Source organism: Anolis carolinensis, chromosome 4 (assembly GCF_035594765.1).
Source record: "Anolis carolinensis isolate JA03-04 chromosome 4, rAnoCar3.1.pri, whole genome shotgun sequence".
Taxonomy (NCBI): Eukaryota; Metazoa; Chordata; class Lepidosauria; order Squamata; family Dactyloidae; genus Anolis; species Anolis carolinensis.
The window spans coordinates 20,207,290-20,220,503 of NC_085844.1; the positions used below are offsets into that span (position 1 = coordinate 20,207,290).

The window sequence follows — 13,214 nt, forward strand, 5'->3', positions numbered from 1 at the left end:
GGAACAATGACAAAAAGGCAGGCTATGTGTTCAATGTATGGGTTTCGGGGCCTACTGTAGAAGAGTTGAAAGAACACATTTATGAAAAGCAAGCCGTTGAAAGTGGGTACAGCTGCATACATGCATGCCTTCAAGAAACATGCATACAAAAATATGCACACATTTCTGTGTTCACCAAAATTCTTATCGAGTATGTGTGTGTGTGTATACACATATGTACAGATGTGGGAATGGGACAGAAGAAGTGGCTACATGGAAAAGTGCAAATGTTCTAAAAAGTAAAACAGCTATATGCTACTTCATTCAGGATTCTATAGTTCTAACTGGGATACTTTATTCTTTATAGTAAAGCAACTGCTATGCTTCAGAATTTGCTAAGTATCCATTGAATGGAACCAAGTTTTCTTTATAGCTCTTGGCTTGGGAAGGGAGAGAGACTTTTAGTGCTGGGCCATAGGAAGCAGAGCCCATGGGCAGCCGAAGTGTGAATCCTGGCAGGTTTCAGACTAGAGTTGGACGCAATGCTGGGGCTGATCACAAGAAGGTCAGCATTGAGAGCTGAGTCTGTGAGCCCCTTGGAGAAAATGCTGGAATTGAGGGCTATAGGCAAAGAAGGAAGCTGACAGTGTAAAAGGAGAACACTTGAAGAAAGGGAATGGCAGAGAGAGGGGGCAGGCGTAACCACAAAGATTAGCTATGCCATTCTAGCATGTCGAGAGTGTGGCTGTTGCTCAGATGAAGACATGCAAGCTTGACCTAGAGACATTTAATAGTTGGGCACATATCAGGAGAAGCAGGCCATTACCAGAAGGGTGGATGAAAGAGCAAGAGGGACCAAAAACATAGTGTGTGTATGTTTCTCTCTGTGTGTTTTCCAGAGGTAAAAGCAGAAGCTGCCATGTAGAAAAAGATGATATCCTTTATTCTTGACACACTGTGAGAAGCATACTTTCTCAAATGTAAGTCATCATTTCAACAGTTTTGTGAGGCAGGTAGATTATTTTCAGATGGAACAAGTGTGCCTTTTGGCCAGGAAAAAATCTTTTCAGAATAAAAATTGTTTTGCTAGAGCCCAGTAAATTGTTTTGGGGTACTTTCCACATCAAAGCAGTCCCATTCAAACAGTTGCCAGGATGATGCATTGAGATTATCTGAAAAAATCAAACTCAAGCTCTGGAGTATGTCAGTGCTTGCATTAAATGCATAAGTAACATGAATATAGTGTCTTTTCTCTTTGAAATATATTTTAAAACATCACAAAAGATAAGGTAAATTAGATAACTTGAAAAAATACCATTTTGACTACTAGATTCCAGAACATCTTCTGACTTGAGGCTTGATTTTTTAAAATTATCCCTTATAGTACAATGAGCAATCTGCTGGGGTTCAAGTCCTCCCCCAAGATACCAAAATCAATGAATGTCATCCATTGTATAAAATGGCAAAATCAAGATTTGGATTTTGGATTTTAAAAAATACTTTCAAGCCGTGATTGAATCTGTGGATAAAGAATCCGTGGATGTGGAAGACCAACTATGGAAAAAATCTCAGGAAGGAGTTCAGGCATCAGAACAAAAAAAAATTGAAACAGTTTGAAATCATACAAGATGGTTTGGAAAAAGCAGTTTAAAACAGTATACACACTGCAATGAACGTCTGAGGCCTAGTCAGTCCATGATCTGTAGCCCATAAAAGCTTTCTAAAACAAGTTTTAACCTGACACCGAAAAAAAGGCTAGTATCATAATAACTGTCTTCAAGGGGAAGATGTTTTGTACCCACGTTGCACAGTAGAAAAGATTGTCTTCCTGTCTCCATCCTAGTAGACCTTTTTATAAGAAGTATTCTTTCAAGTATTGAGGTTCCAAGCAGTTCAAATGTCATCGCTTTGAATTTGGATTAGTTCATATTGGCATACTGTGCAGCTTTTTCTTCTCAAGTTTTGCCTTTCTTTGAGTCTGAGAGAACATGACTTACCCAAGGGGTGTTGAAGCACTGATCTTCCGACTTCCTAGTCTCAACACTCAAACCACTCCACCAGGTTTGCTCTGCATATATTTACTCCGAGGTGAATCCTACTTTCCTCAAAAGAACTTATTGTCAAGCAAGTGGGAGAAATCAAGAGATCCCGAGGTTACATAAATTAGAATACATGGAGATCATTAAGGCATAGATACACAGGATGGGATTACAGTTGGCCTTCTGTTTCCATGGATTCTTCTTCCATGGATTCCACCATCCACAACTTGAAACTGCTAAAAAAATCCAAAAAGAAAACATTGATATTGCCATTTTATATAAGGGACATCATTTTTATGCCATTGTATATAATATCCTGTTTCCCCTAAAATAAGACATCCCCAAAAAATAAGACCTAGTAGGGGTTTTGCTGAATTGCTAAATATAAGGCCTCCCCCAAAAGTAAGACCTAGAAAAGTTTTTGTTTGGAAGCATGCCCGGCGCCCACCAAACAAAACACCATAGCATGCAGGATTGGTAAATGTACATACCAGTTGTATATGGAAAAAATGGTAGTATCAAGAAATTCTTAACAGAAGTCACAGTTTGTCTGGTTTGGTTATGTTGGTTTGTGATGACAACTACAGTACAGGATAGAATAAATGTTCATTTTTTGTTCAACAATAAATGTGAATTCTTCTTCATGGAAAAATAAGACATCCCCTGAAAATAAGACCTAGCGCATCTTTGGGAGTAAAAAATAATATAAGACACTGTCTTATTTTCGGGGAAACACGGTATTTATAAATCCATGGATTTATATATCTAAGCGGGTTCCTGGAACAAAGCCCCTGCAGATACCAAAGACTTGCTGTAGTCTTTTTACTGAACTGATAGAGCATCCCCATAAATGTGTGTGCGTGTGAGAGAGAAATCGTTTTAACTATAACCTGGGTATGGTATGATAATCATTGTAGGGGAGGAAGAGTGCAGTCGTCCTTCCAGTGGTCTTCCAGCACAGCTAGTGGATTGAATCTTTTTGCTATCTCTCTGCTTCAACCAGCTAGAATGGCTTTTGTACACCAGCCTCAGGCTGTTTGTATAGCTATCCCCTCTTGGTCTCCTCTGACTGGTAGCAGTTTTGTGGGGTGTTAAGCAGAAGCCCTTCTCTATATTTTGTGCCTGTTCCTTTTAACTAAAGATGCTAGGGATATAAATCCCCAACCTACAGTCCTTCCTTCTTAACAAACAACGCTGAGAAGAAATGAGAAGTCTTCCTTTGTTGTACCTCTGAAATCAAAGCAGCAAACCTACTGCTGAAACATGAAAGTTTATCTCAGAAACAGAAGAACTTTCCTCCTTGCCCTTCAGATCAGGGGCCTCAAGGGGTTCTCGGGTTGGCTCCAGGCAGATTTCTTCAAACAACTGCAAATTGCCTTCGCATTTAATTGAGCTTATTGTTCAGGAATAGCTATGGGGTTTTTATTAATGAAAGGTTATCCTGCCTGTTTGATTTCTGTCTGTCTCTGTCTCCCTCTCTCTCCCAGTGCAATATCAGATGGAAATGATGCGAAGCCTCCGCCATGTAAACATCGATCACCTTCATGTCGGCTGGTACCAGTCTACCTACTATGGCTCCTTTGTCACCCGGGCTCTCTTGGACTCCCAGTTCAGTTACCAGCATGCGATCGAGGAATCTGTCGTTCTCATTTACGGTTAGTGTGCCGTTTCCTGTATTATTCTTCCCCAGCCCCACCACACAACACCCAATGCCCCCTTGATCTTATTAGGCTATTTTTGACTTCGATCTCCTTGCCTGTAAGAGCAGCCTTGGCAGGCCTTTTTCGAGTAAATACCAACCCTGTGTCTGCAGCAGCCTCAGCAGCAGCGAAGTCTAGACAGGGTTTCCTTCTTTCTGTTTATTTTTCTTGCTATCAGAGCCCTGATGTGTACGTTTTGGAATGCTGGAGTAGCTGCTTCATTTTTATTCCTCCGCTGCTCCCCCTCCTGCATGGAAGGGGATGGTGGAGCTCGACCAGATGTCTTAACAAACTCTTGCCTGCTAGAGCGTCTGGGTCCCTACGTGACTGACCAATCAAAATGTAACTTGCCAAGTCTTCCTCCCCCCCCTTTCCACCTCCTTTTTATGCATTTGACAGAAGCGTACAAAACCTGGACTGTTTCGTAGCACAAAGATTTTTTTCTTTTCCGCCGACGTTTTTTTAATGGCGTTTCCTCAGGCTCTCCAGACCAGATGTTCTGTGCTGTATCAGAACCGTAGGCAATTTAACAGCTTTATAGCCTTCCCCTCCCTGAACACTCACAGTTTTGCCATATCTGGCAGGCTCGCGTATAGTTTCCAGCTGAGAAGTAAATGTAACGTCCTGAGTATCTGTCAGAAAAAATACTAATGAATACGATCAATCTTATGAGCTGCCCCAAAATTGTTTCAGTATGTTAACAATTGGATTACAGTAAAGAACAAGTTGTTAAAGTATACTTATACTGGCTGGAAACATTGCATCATCAGATCTTGATGAATTTTCCACTTGTTTCAGTCTATTTTGGTTTTCATTTTATCACTGATTACTAAAGGTTTGACTGTGTTCAGTTTCAGACAACACAAACGTTAACCTTTTTTAAAAAAGTTTGCTATTTGGCAAGACTGGCTCAGCTGTTATCTGGCTACAGATGTTAAGCTCCCTGATCCTAGAAATTAAATGGAGTTTTCAAAAATACATAGCGCTTTCCATTTTTTAAGACAGTGTGTGTGTGTGTGTGTGTGTGTGTGTGTGTGTGCCAATTTGAAAATTGTTTACCTATTTTTAAAAAAGTGGAACTGGAAAGATTTGACAAAATAGACATTTACCTTATAGAGCTTGGTGATCCAGGTGTAGATTCTGGACTCACAATAAGGCCACAGTGTCATTGTGAAGTTCCCACAGAAGAAACAGTGGTGTTTGACTTGCAATTTGTGAAAGTACAAGTAGGGGGCTCTTATGTATGATCCATTTAAAAACAATTATACCACCATCCACATAAAAAGTCTAGTATGGGGAAAGGCTTTTAGTCTAGTTTTTTTTCCTGACCTACAAGTTCCTGCAAGAAGATATGGTTATTTTTTAAGGAAGAGCATTCAGTCTTGTGAATTCCCATCTCTAGGAATAAGTCACAGGAAATTAGATTTTAATTGAACATTAGAAGAAATGTTTGATAGTAAGAGTGGTTCAGCAATGGAAGCAATTGCTTAGAGAGATGGCTGCGCCTTCTCTGGACATCTTCAAAAAGAGGATGAACTGCTACCCTTTGAAATGCTTTAGCTAGAGATCTTGCATTGAGCAGGGGATTGGGCTGCATTACCCATAAGGCCCCTTCCAACATTTTGATTCTAGGATTCTGCAGAAGTGCTGATATCTAGACACAACTTGATTAACTTGGCCTTCTGGATAAGGCCTTAACTGACGTCTTCTGGATGTTGTTGGGGTACAGCTCCCTTGGTCTCTGTAAACTGTTGATGCTCACTGGCCGATGTGCCTTCCATTCCAATATCTGGAGGGCTACAGTGACCCAGTCTGGCCTGGAAAACAATCAGAACATAAATTGTGGTTTTAGTAGCATATAAGTGCAATTTTAATGAGACAGCCCATTATTTGGAGAGATATTTGAGTATAATTGGAAACAGCAACATAAAGATTGTTTGACAGGCCCCTGTAGCACTCAGTATAAAACAACCAAGTAGAATTATAGAATCATAGAGTTGGGAGAGGCCACAAGGACCATCCAATCCAACCCCCTTTTCTCTGTTGTATTGATGCCATCAAGGAAAATTGGAAGCTGCCTTCTCCTAGGCATCCACTTATGTACTCTTTGGCAGTATCTCTTCATGGCCTCTGTTTGGCGAATGCTTTCTATCACTAAGGGATTAAATACTGGGGTGGGATTGGGATATGTGCAAAGCATTTCTGAATAGAATTTATGTTTTCTGAGTGTTGACTTATGTGACTGGTATAGTATTATGGCCCCATTTTATGGCCCCATGCACAGTCCTTGCTCTATTAAGAAAAGTTTTTTTTCTAAATCTGTAAAATGCCCTTGGAAAATACCTAGTGTATTTTGATAAGGTCTTCATAGACACAAAAATATAATTTTCCTCTTAAGGGAATATGGTATGACCCTTGTATCTATGGGAACCCATGGTTTCATTTAACTGAATCCGATAAAATACATCTTCACTAGGCATTTCTTAAGTTCTCCAGCAGAACACTATGCTATGCTTCTGTTGAAAGCTGACCATGGAGTAGTTATGGACTACTTAGCGATGCCTACAGAGGTGCCCCCTAGAAATTGTTCGTTCAATGAGGTTCATTATTATCCATGATTTTTGCTAACTGGTAAGTCTAGGAATATATTCCCTGAAGATACTGGGGTTGTACTGCACTACTCTTTCAAAGGAATGTTGCCTAAATAGAGGTCTCAAGGTCTTTTCAAATCACATCAGATATTTGATAAAATGTTGTTTTCTTGTGTTGCATTGTTTTCCCCCTTTGTTTTAAATTGGGTACTAGTTAGCTTCTTGACAGAATTCAAGATGTTTGTTGTGATGCTTTAAAGCTCACGGTAGTAAGGGCACAAATTATGCCAAGGACTATCACCTGCTGTGTGATTTTTCCCTGGAAGATTTTCCAGCTTTCCATGGTGCAGGTTTTAAAGATCAGATTGTTCTAATTGTATACCAGCAACTATGGAATTAGTCCTTCTAAGATAATGGCAACTTCTTTATCAAAACTTGTTTATGTCTTGGCCTGAAATTCCTTATTTCTTCTGGTCCTCTTGATTTTGCTACTTGCCACTTTAGCCACCTAGGGAACTTTTGTAATTATACACCATACAAACACTATAAATAAATGATGCTGATTTTGTTGACATTCATTTGCAAGATCTGCTTTATTGTTGTATGTTGTTTGATTGATTGGATGTTTTTGGTCTGCTGCTTTGAGCTATGCAAAAGCAGATGATACATTTTAATAATATATTTGTGTGCAATTTGAATGACTTTGCCTCGGGGTTGCAGTTTCATTAAATGTCTCAGAAAATTGTTTAGATGTTTACTGGAAAATAAAAATAGCCCCATTTAAAAGTGTTCAGATACATTTGCATGAATAAATATTTGCTATCTTTCTCTCTTTGCTCCTGTTCTTTCTCAGATCCTATAAAAACCGGCCAGGGATATCTTTCCCTGAAAGCTTACAGGCTGACCCCTAAATTGATGGAGGTTTGCAAAGAAAAGGATTTCTCTCCAGAAGCGTAAGTACAAGGTGATGTTTTGGAACTTGGGTGACAGAAAGAGGGAGAAAGAGGATTAAATCATTCATGAAGAACGCGTATGGTTGGGATGATATATATGCTTTTGCAAGAGCTCAATATATTTAAAACTGTCACAGGTGATCAGGTAAAGGAGCAACATTTACTTTACTGCAAAAGGATGTGACCCCCTTGCTGACACTCCAAAGAGACGGTGATGTTAAAGCCAAATGAAATTGAGTAGAAAAGAGAGAAAATGAAAGGTTTTGAGTACAAGTTGGACTAAGGACCTGTACCATTTTTGTGGCAGAGGGGTCTCTCTTATGCATAAGTGTCCTGGAGTGGAGATACGGTGTGTTCGCTATGTACAATTCCAAATATATATATATATATATATATATATATATATATATATATATATTACAGTTGAGTATAGTATAGTAGTCAGTATGCATCAGTCAGTCTGTACAGTATGTAGTTAAGTTAAGTATGCTGCAGAAGTCTGGTAGTATGCATTAGAAGTGAGTTGAGTACAGTATGCATCAGAGGACAGTGTTAATCTATATGCAACTGAAACAGAATGCTTAAAGAACACTGTTTAAACTTTGAACCAATAAGCAATGTACCTTTAAGATGAATACATGATGTTTTGTAAGTAAATCAACTATGTTAACTTTTAAGAAAGACTACTTATTTTGGTCTCTTGAGAGCATGATTTAAAAGCAATATATTTTATGGGAGAGTAGATTTTTTGGGGCAACTGAATTAACACTTCTGGAGATCTGCTATATATTTTATGCATTGGTATATCTTTGTTCCTTACTATTCAAAGAGAAAACCAGGGATATCAGTCTAACAATTGAGAAACCTAATTTGCCTTGCATGAATCTAGTGGATCTTTACCACTAAGGAGAAGATTGACTCAAGTGAGTTTTTAACTCTTCTCAGGAAGCTCATACATTACAAAAGGGTTATGATTGTTCCAAATAGTGTTGTGTATGCCAATTGATCTCTAAAAAGGGTCACACTTCCAAATGGCTATGGAGAGTCTGGTTTTCCAATAGGTTATGATCTCTAACGAGATCATGTCTTACCAAAAAGGTGTCTTCAGGTTGATAGAATGCAAGGGTAGCCTTGTTGGCTGTTAAATAAAATCCAAAATATGTGCTGGTGCTACCTTTATTAGCCCAAGGAGCAATAAAATATTTACACCAACTATTGAAGCTTGCTGATGTCCTTATCAGGTAAAGAAGATGAAAATACATACTTTCAATGTCTATTTTCTACAATATCACTCACATTCCCTTGCACATAATCATTACCATCTTCACCTAGAATCATAGAGTTGAAAGAGACCACATGGGCCATCTAGTCCAATCCCCTGCCATGCAGGAAAAGCATAAAGTACCCCGACAGATGGCCATCCAGCCTCTGTTTAAAAGTTTCCAAGGAAGGAGCTTCCACCCTCCCCCCCCTCCCCAAGGCAGAGAGTTCCACTGCTGAATAGCTCTTATCGTCAGGAAGTTCTTCCTAGTGTTCAACTGGAATCTCCCTTCCTGTAATTTGAATCCATTGCTGAAAGTTCTAGTTTCCAGGGCAGCATAAAACAAGCATGCTTCCTTCTCCTTGTGACATCCTTTCACATATTTATACATGGCTATCATGTCTCTTCTTTCTTTTTTTTTCTTTCTTTTTCGTGTCAGGAGCAACTTGGGAAACTGCAAGTCGCTTCTGGTGTGAGAGAATTGGCCGTCTGCAAGGACGTTGCCCAGGGGACGCCCAGATGTTTTCATGTTTTTATGATTCTTGCGGGAGGCTTCTCTCATGTCCCCGCACAGAGCTGGAGCTGATAGAGGGAGCTCATCCACGCTCTCCTCGGGTGGGATTCGAACCTGGCAGCTTTCAAATCAACCTTCAAGTCACAAGGCTTTAATCCACTACGCCATCGGGGGCTCCATATGTCTCTTCTTAACTTTCTCTGCAGGCTAACCATCCCCAGTTCTTTAAGACACTCCTCATAGAGCATGGTCTCCAGATCTTTGATCATTTTTGTTGCCCTCCTCTGGGCATATTCCAGCTTGTCAATATATCTTTTAAAAGCAGTGTTTTTGGTTTGGAAAGATTAGCTGTTTATACGAAACGTTGCCCAGGGCACGCTGACTGAATTTACTTTGAGGAGGCTCTTATTTTATAACTTTTACACTTATTTGTTATGCAATGCTTTGACATGAAACAAATAAATATCTCTTTTGAACTGTGGTGCCCAGAATTGGACACAGTATTCCAGGTGAAGTCTAACCAACTCAGAATAGAGAGGCACAATGACTTCTCTCAATCTGGACACTATGCTCCTTTTGATGCAGCCCAAAATCCCATTAGCATTTTTAGCTGCTGCATCACACTGTTGGCTCATGTTCAACTTATTGTCCACAAAGACTCCAAGATCTTTTTCACATGTACTGTTGTTGAGCCAGGCATCACCCATGCTATATCTTTGGATTTTATTTTTTTCTGCTTAAGTATAGTATCTTACATTTGTCCTTGTTGAAATTCATTTTGTTAGTTTTGGCCCAGTTCTCTAATCTCTTGAGGTCATTTTGAATTCTGATCCTGTCCTCTGGAGTGTTAGCTATCCCTCCTAATTTGGTGTCATCTGCAAACTTAATAAGCATGCCCTTTAAATCTTCATTGAAATCATTAATAAAGATATTGAACAATCCTGGGCACAGGACCGACCCCTGTGGCACTCCACTAATAACTTGTTTCCAGGATAAAGTGGAATCATTGGTGCGCATGTAATGAAGAAACCAGTAAGTATCAAAAGTTAGCATATTTTTATGGCCTCAGGGTGGCATAATAGAGGTATCACCAATGTGCATTGTGGATTTAGTTTAAAGCTCAACGTAGCTATAGCTGCATTTTCTCAGAAAGGATGTTATGTGTGTACATTTTGCACAACATATGCCTCCTTAAGATACATGGCAGCCATGGCTGTCACCTACACATGCAAAAGATATGTGAGGATAGGGTTATTTGGGTGCGTTCCTGGAAACCTTTTCAAGTGCTCAGTGCCCATGGATACCAAATAACTGCGGCACTTTTATTTATGGCACATTCTGTTTTGTGTTACTACAGTTTGAGAGATCATTTTCCTTGCCGTTTTCCAGGTAAAAAAGGACTGCAAACGACAGATAATTTCCAAGAGGGTAGCCAGATAAGTCAGCTGCCTTATGATACCTTAAAGACTAATGAGTTTTATTTGGCCTAAGATTTCATGGGTGAACACATCAGATGGGTTTTAAAGCCTTACCAGTGTCATCACACATGGTTTCTAATTAAATAGGAGAACATGGTGGTCTGTGAAAACTATTGACAAGCCAGAATAGTGATTTGCAATGCACCATATTAGAACTATGCATTTTCTCCATTTTGACTTCTGACTGTTTTGAGGATTGTTTGCCAAAGAACCTCAACATGCCATGGCATGGCATTGTAATGATTTAAACAGTTACTTCTCCATTTCACCTGTTGACAAGTTCCCAGTGCAGTTTCCAATACCATGCTAATAATTATTATTTCAAATGTGCTCAATTAAAAAGCAAGGGGAAAATTACAATGTAAAGTCATGGGTCAATGAGATTTTCATTTGGCACCAAGAAGACAATAAACCTGACATGCAGTTTCGAGTGGAGTCAACACAACACAATAGAAAAGGCCAATTGCTGAGGATTCTGGTGTTATATGTGTAAATACATAAGCCGTGCCCCTGTTGGTTACCATGACTATACCATTGTAGGTGACAGCACAGTGATGATGTTGGCAGCATGGGTAGGAGGGAATAGACAGCAGGCTTAGTAGTGATATGAAAAAGGCAAAGAAACGAGACTTCTTGGCTCCTGAGCTGCTAAAGAGCTGGCAGGACAAATCTCTCTACTGATGGATATAGTATGAATTCATTATGCACAGTTTCATTTACCAATGGTGCAAAAAATATTCCTCCTTGGGAGTATTTTAGGGCATCTCTAAATCCTCCAAAATTTATGGTATTCTCACCCTGAGGAGAAAACTGCTCTGAGTCCTCTTTGGGGTGAGAAAGGTGGGATATAAATGCAATAAATAAAGAAATAATAAATTTGTGGACCTTTCAGGGTCTTTCAGTGTAATTCTGTGGTGTGTTTCTGGCCCAAGTGTAGTAGTCCAAATATTGGGTCTGGTATTATCTGTGGTTTTGGGTATTTACAGGGAGTCTTGGAACGTATCCCCACACATGCAGGTTTTGTACTGTACATTAGTGTCAGGCATCCAGCATTAATGTGTAAGTACCACAAGACAAACCCGCTTGCCCTCACTGTTACCACATATGAATAAAATATGCCTACCCACTTGTTTCTTTCTTATCCTTTAAAATATTTCTATCTCAATGGCAATAAAATCAATTTAGATAATTTCAACCATTACACCATTGAAGACAAAATAATTTAAACAAACATATTAAACAGTTCAGTCAGTTAACGGAATTGGTGGAAATCTTCAGTTGGGGCATGCTCAGATGTGGAAGGTAAATACCTAAATGCTGACTGAATTGTCCATCATCAATGATTTCCTTATTAAGAGACTCTCACCAAATTTAAAAGGAACTCTGAATATACCAGAATCCAATTTGAATTATCATTGCTTTGCTGTCCATTAATTAGACTCCAAACTCATTTAGTTGTATTTCTTCTAGAATTCCTCATGCAACTGGAATAAAAAGACTTTCCATGCTGTTTCTCACATTTGCTATAAAAGTTTGACTGTTCCTGGAATTGAAGAGCAAAACAGTCTGGACTGCCTGAAGAATATTTTTGCTAAATCCAGAGGAAGCTCTTAAAAACATGCATGTGTTGCAATTTTTATTTTCAGATTAAAAAAAGCCTCCATCACCTTTGAAAGCATGTTTGAGGAAGTACCCATCATAATCAAGAATTCCTACCTCATCAACGTCCTTCTTTGGGAGCTAGAAAAGAAGTCAGCAGTAGCAGCAAGGCATGAATTGCTCAGTCTTGCAAGCAAGTAAGTACTCCTTTCTCACTCTTCACATTAGATTTCCAGTAAAAATCACCCTGTAAGTTTGAGGATATATGTACTTATTATTCTTCCAGACTATGAAAGAAATTTGACTGAAATGTTTGTGCATTAAGATGATGCGGAAAGGAGGACAGTTTGGGGAAAGGTATAGAACAAAGGTTTACGTAGTTAATTTACAAAATGTTACTATGCATCTTGTGTTAGGCTCAACATATAAGATTACCTGCTGCAAAAATAGCAGGAGGACAAATTTTAATTCCCTAGGAAAGGGTTTCTCTCCCCTGGTAGAAAAATCTACTTCCTATTTGTGTCTCTTGTTTTTCTTTGGTGTCGCACATATGAGTCGCTTGCACTTGTGCCATAAATTGTTCAGAACCATCTAGAGCTGAATGATGGGTCTAGCACTAACACAGCACTTCTCCTCTCCTGCCTCTCAGTTTCTTTTTGTCAGTTGCCGTTTTGCTTTGCTTAGGTATACTATGGACAGCTGTTGGCTTCTCTTTGCCATTTGATTTTAGTCCCTGTGATTTTAGATGCCAAAAAGGACTTTTGAGAAGTGTTTTCTCATACCAAGACATGTTTTACATACCAGCCAATTCCCGTTTCTCTTGTGTTTGGAGACGGAGCATGATGTTGCAATTTGCTTGCATTCTCAGTCATTAATAAATCAAAGGTTATGCACTATGTTTCAGAGTTTCATTTTTGAGAAAGTTATAAAAGTCGTAGATTGGGCTGTCATCCCTAGGCACCTGCATGTGGTCTCAAATTGTATCCATTCCATTTATGGGACTGTTAATCCAAAAGCACATCAATACAACTCTCGTTGATCCTGTCCTCAGGCTTAGTATCAAGATCATGGCACCCTCCACCACCAAGCAGTAAACATAT

At 39.3% G+C, this 13,214-nt stretch overlaps 1 protein-coding gene across 1 annotated transcript in view; it reads left to right on the forward strand.

Annotated features, from left to right (window-relative positions):
* Positions 1 to 13,214, forward strand: part of eif3h (eukaryotic translation initiation factor 3 subunit H) — a 73,505-nt gene that overhangs the window by 50,426 nt on the left and 9,865 nt on the right. The window contains exons 3-5 of the mRNA XM_062980070.1: positions 3,506 to 3,673; positions 7,163 to 7,262; positions 12,162 to 12,311. Of these exons, the coding sequence (XP_062836140.1) occupies positions 3,506 to 3,673; positions 7,163 to 7,262; positions 12,162 to 12,311 (418 nt within the window). The remainder of the gene's footprint in view (positions 1 to 3,505; positions 3,674 to 7,162; positions 7,263 to 12,161; positions 12,312 to 13,214) is intronic.